Source organism: Erigeron canadensis, chromosome 8, assembly GCF_010389155.1.
Source record: "Erigeron canadensis isolate Cc75 chromosome 8, C_canadensis_v1, whole genome shotgun sequence".
In the NCBI taxonomy this organism is placed as follows: Eukaryota; Viridiplantae; Streptophyta; class Magnoliopsida; order Asterales; family Asteraceae; genus Erigeron; species Erigeron canadensis.
In genome coordinates, this window is record NC_057768.1 from 7,807,967 (window position 1) to 7,819,483 (window position 11,517).

The 11,517-nt window shown below is 38.4% G+C and overlaps 2 protein-coding genes across 2 annotated transcripts; both read left to right on the forward strand.

Annotated features, from left to right (window-relative positions):
* The first annotated feature begins 1,641 nt into the window (after positions 1-1,641).
* On the forward strand, positions 1,642-3,711 carry LOC122610201. The gene has a single exon (XM_043783193.1). The coding sequence runs from the start codon at positions 1,642-1,644 to the stop codon at positions 3,709-3,711; it is 2,070 nt and encodes a 689-aa protein (XP_043639128.1).
* Positions 3,712-10,677: 6,966 nt separating this feature from the next.
* LOC122610202 lies at positions 10,678-11,043 on the forward strand. Its single transcript, XM_043783194.1, has one exon. The coding sequence runs from the start codon at positions 10,678-10,680 to the stop codon at positions 11,041-11,043; it is 366 nt and encodes a 121-aa protein (XP_043639129.1).
* Positions 11,044-11,517: the final 474 nt, after the last annotated feature.

Genomic DNA, 11,517 nt, shown 5'->3' on the forward strand with positions numbered 1-11,517 from the left:
CGGCGTTTTGTCAACCTTTTTGGTTGGAACCATATTGAGAATGCGTACAGCAGTCTCTAGAGCATAATCTTAAAACAAAAATGGGAGAGTTGTACGGGTCATTATAGATCTTACCATGTCTAGCAAGGTTCGATTTCTCCTTTCAGACACTCCATTATGCTGAGGAGTATATGGAGGAGTAAGCTGTTGGACAACTCCACATGCTTTAAGATAATCCTTAAACTCTTGGCTTAAGTATTCACCACCTCGATCCGAGCGAAGAATCTTGACGGTTTTACCGAGTTGATTTTCTACTTCATTTTTAAACTCTTTGAATGTTTCAAAGACTTCATGTTTATGTTTAAGCAAGTAAACATAACCATAACGACTGAAATCATCCGTAGAATAATGAAGTAGCTAGCATTTTTCCTTGACATATGTCTAAAAGGGCTACATACATCGATATATATTAGTCCAAGTAGTTCCTTAGCCCTCTCCGGTTTTATGCGGAAAGGGTATTCTTGTCATCTTGCCGAAAACACAAGACATGCATTTAACAAATGATTCATCATTTGATTGTAAGATCCCTTCACGTTGAAGTTTTTCAATGCTTTTCTTGCTAACGGTACTTCGAAAGACACGCATTTGTCAAACGATTCATCATTTGATTTGTAAGATCTCTTAACATTGAAGACTGTTAATGCGTTTCTTGCTAATGATAGAAGACACGCATTTATCAAATCATTCATCAAGGTTATTAACAACATTGATGGATTACAATGGAGGGGATTGTTCACAATTTTTTAGGAAACATATGAAGCTTTTCTATTTTCTTTCACTTCCACCAGGAGGAAAGTATGCACGGATATAAATGATGGTGGAGGTCCTTACGCGTTTCGTCTTAACGGGCATAACCACCACAGAATGGGAACTTTATTACCAACACATGAGGATGGTCATCCAAGATTTGCACAACTTTACATATATGACACAGAAAATGAAGCAGAAAACAGGTTTTATACATTAGGCTGACTTCTGATACATGTATTACAGTTGTGGGTCATTTCTGTAAATAGAATAAGTATAGGAGTGTATTGTAAAAATATTCAAAAGATTGTTAGGAGCGGTTACCGGCTTATTGTATATAAATACCCCTATTATCAATAAAACGATCATGATTTGTGTGTAATAATCTTTCTCTTCTCTTGAATTCTCTTATTTCTCTGTTTCTTCCCTATTAATTGGTATCAGAGACAGGAACTGCCACCTTCTCAGGCGTGCTCTCGATTTCCAGTCTTCTTCTCCGGTGAGATTAGTCTTCCGGCGAGCTATCTTGAGAGAAAAAAAAAACACAACAAAAAATCCTAATTTTCACAAATTCTTCATAAATTCTCTAAATTCATCAATAATCCACTTCGATTCTCTCAAAAATTCTGCTCAATTACATCAATCGATCAGTAATCCATCTCAATTTCACAAAACTTTTGACCCAATTTTGACAATCGCAAATTCAGCATACATTTCTGGCAGAATTGATTTTCCGGCGATTTCGCACCATCCGTAATCATAGATCCTCTACTTTTTAATCGTGATTCAGCTCATTATCAAGATCAATTTCCTCCGTTATCTCCGGCGCCTATCATTACTTATAAATCAAACAGGATGACGACTCGCAATCAAGAGGTCGAAAAATTAGCGAAGGATATTGCTCGTGTTGATCAATTTACTACCACAGGACTAACTGAATTGAAGAAAATGTGTTTGGATATTCAGAATACAATGGCGGATAAGTTTGACTTCTTAGAAAGTCAATGCCCTGTTCTAAGTGCTAATCCTGCACAACAGTTAGTCAATTTAGATCTTCAAGGTGTGGGAGGACGCCTTAGCAACAACAGGATCACAAAACTAGAGTTTCCTCGATTTGGAGGTGATGATGTAGAGGGATGGCTCTACAAATGTGAGCATTTCTTCATTAGGGATGAAACTCCTGCAAATTATAAGGTTAGGTATGCTGCTTTACATTTAGATAGCAAAGCATTATTGTGGCACCTTGCTTATGTGAAATCTAGTGGTAAGGACATAAGAGACATTGACTGCGATGTGTATATGAGAGCAATTTCTGCTAGATTTGCTCAGAATTTGATTGAGGATGCTGTGGGAGCACTTAAAGCTTTAACACAGACCGGAGAGTTAGATGAATATTGTGATGAATTTGATTTGCTGTTAACAAAAGTCACATTGCCAGAAGAGTACACTGTGAGCATTTTTATGGAAGGCCTTAAACCTAAAGTTAAATGCAAAATTAGGATGTTTAAGCCCAAAACTCTGAGGGAAACTTATTCTCTGGCTAGAATGCAAAACAACTCAAATAAGACACTAAGTGACAAGCCTGCAGTAGGAATAAATAGTGTGAGGACACCTTATCAGCGGACCACAGCTTTGACTAGTATAACTAAGCAACCATTACTAGCCACACCTGTCAATGCTGCACAATCTATTGCATTGGTTTCCAAAACTGTGAATAACAAATTTTTGGAGGACAAAAGGGATAGGGGAGAATGTTTTTATTGTCCAGGGAAATTTGTGGCTGGTCACACTAGGGTTTGCAAAGGGAAGAGACAGTTGTTTTTGGTAAAAGTGGATGACAATTGGGGAGACGGAAAATTAGAAGGAGCTGCAGAAGAGGTTGCTATGGTAGAAAACATGCTTAATAATGCTCCAGTAGTTCAGGAAAATCCACCACTAGTGCAGGGCAATCCTCACATTTCATTAAATGCACTAATGGGAATTCCTTCTTACTCTACCATGCAAGTAGTGGGAATTATTGGAAATAGGAGGCTGCACATTTTGGTAGACAGTGGATCTACTCATAATTTCATGAGTGTTGCCATTTGTGAGATCTTAAAATGCTCTACAATTAAAATTTCAAGTGTGAGGGTCACTGTGACTGATGGTAACAAAATGGAGTGTATGACTCTCTACAAGCAGTTCCATTGGTTGATGCGGGGCACTGATTTCACTGTTGACATGCTTGTATTTGAGTTAACTAATTATGACATTGTGTTGGGAGTTCAATGGCTTGAGACATTGAATGACATTGTATGGAATTTTAAGAATTTGACTATGAAATTCAAGATTGAAGGAACGGACTGTCAGTTGAAAGGAGTTCAGCAGCATGGCATAAGTTTGTGTTCTATGGAAAAGATAGAAAATCTGGTGGTTCAAGCTAAAGCTAAAGGGGTGGTGCAAGCTCAATTGTGTACATTACAAGATTCTGCAATCACACATTCCATGACTGAACTTATTCTTAAGGAATGTCAATCTGCAGATGAATTACAGGAATTACTGGATAAATATGCAGATATATTTGATCTGCCTCAGGGTTTACCAGCATCAAGATCATGTGGTCATAAGATTCCGTTGAAGGATGAGGGTATCACCATCAACCTTAAGCCCTATAGATATCCCAAGACACAAAAAGATGTTATTAAGGAAATGACTAAAGAATTAATGGAAAGTGGGGTTATTCGACACAACACAAGTTGTTTTGCTGCACCAGTGATTTTAGTCAAGAAAAAGGATGGCAGTTGGCAAATGTGTATTGACTACAGACGTTTGAATGAAGCCACCATAAAGGATGTGTTTCCCATTCCCTTGGTGGAGGATTTGTTGGATGAATTACATGGTGCTACACTCTTTTCCAAACTGGACTTGAGGTCTGGCTATCATTAGGTTGGAATACACCTTCCTGACATCCACAAAACAGCCTTTAAAACTCATCAAGGACATTATGAATTCCTTGTTTTACCATTTGGGTTGACTAATGAACCTGCCAATTTCCAAGCCTTGATGAATGACACTTTCAAGGAAATCCTTAGGAAGGGAGCATTAGTAATTTTTTGATGATATTCTGGTATATAGCTCAAACTGACAAACTCATCTAGCAGATTTAGATAAGGTTCTTAGTCTGATGAGCACACATTCTCTTAGAGCAAAAAAATCAAAGTGTTCTTTTAGGGGTACAAGGGTGGAGTACTTAGGCCATATCATCACTGAACAAGGTGTTTCTACTGACCCTGCAAAGATTTAGGCCATCCAAGATTGGCCTTTTCCTACAAATATTAAACAATTGAGAGGGTTTTTAGGCCTTGTAGGGTATTATAGAAGGGTTGTCAAACATTTTGGCATTATTGCAAAACTTCTCACTGATATGCTTAAAAAGGATAACTTTGGTTGGACCACAGCAGCTCAGAATGCATTTTCGCAACTTAAGCACTCAATGATCACACCTCCAGTTCTTAAGCTGCCAGATTTTAGCAAACCCTTTGTGATTGAAACTGATGCTTCTTCTATGGGACTGGGAGCTGTTCTTATGCAAGATCATCACCCTATGGCATTTATTAGCAATCATGGCTACCAGATCATCATCGTCAGTTTTCTCACAACCATTACTTAGATTTGTGGTAAGGCCAGAGTTCAGTAAGTTGTTTAACATCTCCTTCATTGAATGTAACTGGACATTCTCAGCAGACATTAAAGCAGCACAAGGTTGCCCAGTAAGGCTGGCGACCTTGGAACTTTGAGCATGGTTTAAAGCATCTTGCTCAGCCAATATCCTTGCAGCATCATTATCTTCATTGAATCTGAAGGCTCCATAAAAGGAAACAAGAGTATGGTTGTGCAAGGTCTTAGCTTGTCTTAAGACAAGAACTATGTGTGCCCATTTGGATGGAAATACATCACAAAATTTCTCAAGAAGAATATCCTTATCCTTCTCCACTCCCAAGCCTCTAAGTTGATTAATTAGGCCAGTAAATCTGGTGTACGTACTAGTTAAACTTTCATTGGGAATAGCAAAGAAGGATTCATACTTCTTGTTTAGTGCAACCTTTCTGGTGACAATGGTGTCATTTCCTCCTTCAAACTGGAGAACTAATTCATCCCACATGGATTTAGCACTGGGAAACAACACAAGTGTTGGAATTAGTTCCTCAGGGACAGCAACAAGGATCATGTTTTTCAGTCTGGTATCAAGATCAACCAGCCTGCGATCCTCGTCTGACCAATGTTCCTCAGACTTTTCCCTGGTACCTCTTCTCCCAGTTGGGTCTAGAAGAGGACTAACACCACTGGACATGGGTATATATGGTCCATCCTTGAGGATTTTCAACATATACCTCTCTTTCCCACCAAAATGCAAGAGCATTCTAGCTTTCCATGTACCAAAGGTCTCACCATTCCCATCGAATTTGGGAACTTGAGTATTGGAATAGTGTACATGGACATGGCTGGCTCCAGGTGTAGGAGGAGGAGGAGGATTGGTGTTCAAAGGAGTTGTAACATTAATGTTAGGATTAGGATTAGTTTCATTTTGGGGACCAGAACCATTCTCACCTTCAGCAGCCATCAAGCAGACCTAGGTTATAGAATTGAAAAAATTCAACCTGCCTGCTCTGATACCACTTGTAAGTCCCAAGTAATACTAGATGGGTGCTGAAGACACCTCTATGTCAATGGTGAGAGTACTTTGCAACACTATCACTTAATCTGGACGTGACCAGTTTAGAGTGAGTAGTGTACCAGGTTAACTAGAATGTTACTTATTAAGGTGACAGGCAGAATAAGTAAATACAATGCAATAATGTAACTGACAAGTAAGAAAATATGGTGAGACAATATGTAATTTTCAAGTGTATTTTATTTATTGATTGTTAAATAAAATACAAGGTTGTTGCGGAACCAAGATAATACAAAGATGTAAATATCCTAACAACCTATGAAATACAATTGATCTATACTTGCAAAATTCTCCTAACAATCGAAACACTTAAAGTTATAAAATGTTCCTTTTTACGATTGAAAGAATATTGCACAAGTTCACCAATATTGCAGAATGTATGTGTTTGCAAAGTTATTGAAATGCTTGGGCAAGGACCTCTATTTATAGTCGAAGTATGAGCATTGGGATCTCAACTTCGACGTACAAATATGGTTGACAGCACACAAAAGTATTAGTAAATAATCCTTTGTGTGTGCTAAATAAAGTAAGACAAAAGGTTACTTTATTCAACCACTCTACATCTTTGCACTTTTATCCACAGACAAGATTATTGTCCGGTTAAAAGGATGTAGTGTAAAAGGTCCTCCTCGTAATCAGTGTAAAGCTTTGTAAAGGCATTTACACTGGAGGATTCTCCAGTTGATTGATCTGGCAGAATGTCAACTGGGCTTCGCTGCCATTACCATTCTCTTTCTTCCATTTGTTGTCTTCGACTTCAATTGGAATGTCTTTAGGTATATGTCTTTAGATCTCAACTGGAGGAAGTCATCAGTTGCATAAACTGTACATTGCAACTGGACTTCAAATATTTCGGACAATTCTTCATGCTCTCCAGATGTAATTGGAGAGATCCAGTTTTCAACAAAACTGGACCTAACATGGAATCATACTTAAGGCCCATGTTTATGGATTCTCCTTAATCTTGGATTAAGTGGTTGTCTTTGGCTCAGTGGTGGTACAATACAACGTCACATTCATCTTTGAAAATGTTTCCATTTGAGGCATTATATGGTATTAAACCACCACTGCATATCCCTTATATCCGTAGGGACACTGCAGTAGCTGCTGTGGAAAAGTTACATCGTGATAGAGAGACTATGATATTGAAACTTAAAGCAAATTTGGAGACTGCTAGGAATCGAATGAAACAATTGGCTGATGCTCACCGAACTGACAGAGCATTCAAGGTTGGCGACTGGGTGTATGTGAAACTACACCCCTTTGCTCAGCAGTCATTAAAATCCCATCACAATAGGAAGCTTTCTCCACAATATTTTGGACTATTTCTGATTCTGCAGAATGTTGGTCTGCTGGCATATTGTTTGGATCTTCCGGCTGAAGCTCAAATGCATCCTACTTTTCATGTGTCTTTACTCAAACAAGCTCATGGTTCTCATGTCCTTACTGGGCCAATTCCCCATGCTCCACGATTCATGTTAACTCCCAGAGCTGTGTTGGACACTAAAGTAGTTAAAAAGGGGTCTAAATCTGTTGTCCAAGTGTTGGTTCATTGGGAAGGTTTGGCTGTCAGTGATGCTTCTTGGGAATTTCTTGAAGATTTGCAATGCCGATTTCCAAATTTCCATTTTTGAGGACAAAAATCTTCTTAAAGGGAAGGGTAGTTGATACATGTAATATAGTTGTGGGTCATTTCTGTAAATAGAATAAGTATAGGAGTGTATTGTAAAAATATTCAAAAGATTGTTAGGAGCGGTTACCGGCTTATTGTATATAAATACCCCTATTATCAATAAAACGATCATGATTTGTGTGTAATAATCTTTCTCTCCTCTTGAATTCTCTTATTTCTCTGTTTCTTCCCTATTAACTTCGAGTCATGAAGACATCATTCTTCGATCATTGGTTCAAGATTTGATATCTATGCTAGACGAGCATAACTAGCTGGTACAGGCATTCAGAATGGCAAGAGAAAGATTTAGTAGATCATCAATGCAACCTGTTACTCTTCGCCTACTAGCCACACGACAAAGAGATGGCAGACAGTTTAACTTACCAACTGCTTCCGAGGTGGTTGCATTGATTCCAGGAGATGGTAACCTTACAGATTCTCGGGATGTAATTGTTGAAGAGCGGTGTCATGAACCGAGTCATCATCTGGTTAAACGTATTTCTTAATTGCACCCAAGTTTTATGGCTTTACAGTATCATTTGCTTTTCCCTTATGGCGAAGATGGTTTTCATTTGCACATACCTCTAAATATACTTCAAGATGCACAGAAGAAAAACTTAAGTATGAGGGAGTACAATTGTTTTCGTTTGCACCATAGACGCCATGAACGTAGTACATTGCATTCAGCTTGGTCGTCTGTTTCATACATTTGTGGTTGATGCATACTCTGCTGTTCTCGAACATGATCTTGATTGGTACAAGAGAAATCAAGATACCATCAGATCAGAATTATACAACGGTTTGCAAGATCGCATTAATAATGGAGACATAGATTTAGACACCATTGGTCGGAGAATTATCTTACCTTCATCATTTACAGGTGGACCAAGACATATGTTGCAACAATATCAAGATGCCATGGCAATATGTCGTTGGGCTGGAACTCCAGATCTTTTTGTAACAATGATATGCAACCCACGATGGCTAGAGATACAACGCGAGATTGATAATGCCATATCAGGCCAACCAACATGTGACAAACCAGACCTCATTGCACGTGTATTTAAAATCAAATTGGACGAGCTCATGACAGACATAAGGAAAAGAAATCAATTCGGTCGAGTAAAAGCAGGTTAGTGGTTATAAAGTGTAGTTTATTATAATATGATTTTCACAATCCTGTATGAATTTTTGTGCTTGTGTTTATGCAGTCATTTATATAATTGAGTTTCAAAATCGTGGATTGCCCCATTGTCATGCTATTGTATTTTTGCACGACCATGACAAACTCTTTGGGCCTGCTGAGATAGATGATGTCATATCTTCATAATTGCCCTCTGAAGAACATGATCCAGTTGCATTTGAAGCTGTTCGTAAACATATGATGCATGGTCCTTGTGGAGAGCATAATCATTCAAATTCGTGTATGTCCGGTGACAGCTGTACAAAGGGCTACCCAAAAGGGAATTGTGAGGAGACGTTCATTAAACGTGATGGGTGGCCACAGTATAAACGATCGAATAATGGTAGAACAGCAAGAGTTGGCCGCAAAAATATTCCCCTTCATAATCGTTTCGTTGTTCCCCATAACATTGACTTGCTTGTGAAATATGATTGTCATATAAATATTGAGTGGTGCAACCAGGGATCATTGGTAAAATACCTTTTCAGTTATCTTAACAAAGGTCCAGATCGTGCAACAGTTGTAATTGAAGGTCAAAATACCCGAACATCCTTTGGGGAACTTTTACGCAATGAGAATGAGATTAAAGGTTACCTCAATTGTCGTTACATTTCTGCTTCTGAAACATGTTGGAAACTATTTGGGTTTGAAATGCATTATTGTTTCATTGCTGTTGAAAGGCTTCCTTTTCACGAAGAACATTATAATAGAGTATACTTCAATGGTAATGAAAGACCACAAATTGTTCTTGAAAGATCTTCATCTACTAAGACTAAGTTCACAGAATGGATGACCGCTAACACATTGTATCCAGAAGGTCAGGGTCTAACATATGCTGAGTACCCAATGCACTTTACATGGCATGAATCTGATAAAGAATGGACACCACGTGTAACATGTCCAGTATTGGTCGTATATATTATGTTTGTCCATCAATGGGAGAGACATACTATCTTCGAATGTTACTAAATGTTGTACGGGGTGCCAAGTGTTTTGATGATATCAAAACTGTAGATGGTATCCCGAATCCAACATATATGGCTGCATGTAAGGCATGGAATCTGCTATGGGATGACGTTGAGTGGATATAGTAAATTAAAGATGCTTCTGAATGGAAGTTGGGTAATCAACTTTGTGAGCTTTTAAACAATACTGCTATTTTGTGAAGTTTCTGATCATGTACACTTCTTTAGAGAAACCCTACCTTATCTTTCAGAAGATGTTGTTTACGATTAGCGTTGGCAGTTGGATAACCAAAATGTGATGTTTACAGAACAGGAAGTACAAAATTACACTTTGAAGAGGCTAGAGACGATCTTGAATGGTAACAACAAATCGTTGTCTGATTTTCCATCCCTCCCTCAGATTGATCATAGATTGATGGATATTGGTAGGAATCAGTTAATTGCTGGTGAAAGAACATTCAATGTGTCCAAAGAATGGGATCAGTTTACTAATTTATATGATGGTTTAAACTACTAGCAAAGAGAAGTATACGACAACATCATGCAAGCAGTAAATGCAAAAAATGGAGGTCTTTTTTTTGTATATGGTTGCGGAGGTACCGGGAAAACATACTAGTGGAGAACGATTATAGCATGGATAAAGTCTCTTGGTAAAATTGTTCTATTTGTTGCCTCATCCGGCATTGCATCACTTCTATTGCCAGGTGGTCGAACTGCACATTCTAGGTTTCGCATCCCTATTGAGCTAGACGAGCAGTCATGTTGTGGGATAGATGTCACCTCAGATCTTGCAAACTTGATCCGCGTTACTGAGCTAATAATATGGGACGAGGCACCTTTGCAACATCGACATGCTTTTGAAGCCGTTGATCGAACATTCCGTGATATTTGTAAGCAAGATAATCCTGATGCCTTAAACCAAGTTTTTGGTGGAAAGGTTGTAGTTCTCGGTGGTGACTTTAGAAAAATTTTGCCAGTTATTCCCAATGCACGTAGGAGTGAAATTGTTTCCTCTTCAATAAACAAGTCACTTATATGGGATAACTGTAGGATTTTTGTTTTATCTATTAACATGCGACTACGAGATCCATCAATTGATGAGGTAGCAGTTGAACATACGATGCAATTTAATAAATGGATTCTGGACATGGGGGATGGTAGACTTCCTGCGACTGCACTTAGTAATGAAGACGAAGCTACATGGATAACTGTTCCAGATGACCTTTTGATTCCCATACAGAATGATCCCATCGATGCTATTATACAAAGTACATTCCCTGATTTGAAAGATAGAATCAACGATATTGATTAGTTAAAAGAGAGATGCATTTTATGTCCAACAAATGATATCGTTGATAAGATGAACTTACGTGTAATCGATAGCATGACAGGTGATATGCATGAATTGCTTAGTGCCGATCAGATTTGTCCAACCACAGATAACTTGGAAGATATGCAAATCGCGTATCCCTCTGAGTTTCTCAACACCTTGCGTTTTTCTAGGATACCAAATCATAAACTCGAATTAAAGGTTGGCACCCTGATAATATTGTTGCGTAATCTTAATTTGCAACGCGGTCTCTGTAACGGGACACGTTTGATCATAACCCAGATTACCCATTTGGTTAATGAGGGAACGATAATCACAGGAAGTCATGTTGGTGAAAAAGCTTTTATCGAGCGGATTGATATGAATCCAATAGATATAACATCATGGCCCTTCTGATTTAAGTGGCGTCAATTTCCTGTTAAAGTATGTTTTGCCATGACAATAAACAAAAGTCAGGGTCAAACGTTCAATCACATTTGTGCTTGTTGGATCAGGGATTCGCTAAGGGACTCAGCGAGTGGCTCATTCAGTGAGCTGTCAGCGAGCTCTTATATCTGCAAGCAGAATCTATCTTCAAAGTCTAAAGGATATGTTCAATGACTCACCGTCTAGTATTTGTAAGTCAAATATGAGCGGGAATTTGAAGAATAGAAGAATGGTCCCAAGGACATGTGTTGAAAGATCAAGATAAAGACATGTGACCTTGTACTACTTCGGTGCAATGGAGTTTCTCTTTCATACCGTTTTTGGAAACAAACAAGATGAAGGAAAGAGATCTCTGCAGATCTGAATGATCCACCAATAGATAGTTGACAACCTTCATGTGTCAACATCTACTAGAGTAGTCATGTGATTCCTTATCTGCCTATA

What these genes read in the sequence shown, in the direction of transcription:
- LOC122610201 (XM_043783193.1), top strand. Translation starts at nt 1,642, where the DNA reads ATGACGACTCGCAATCAAGAGGTCGAAAAATTAGCGAAGGATATTGCT.
- LOC122610202 (XM_043783194.1), top strand. Translation starts at nt 10,678, where the DNA reads ATGAACTTACGTGTAATCGATAGCATGACAGGTGATATGCATGAATTG.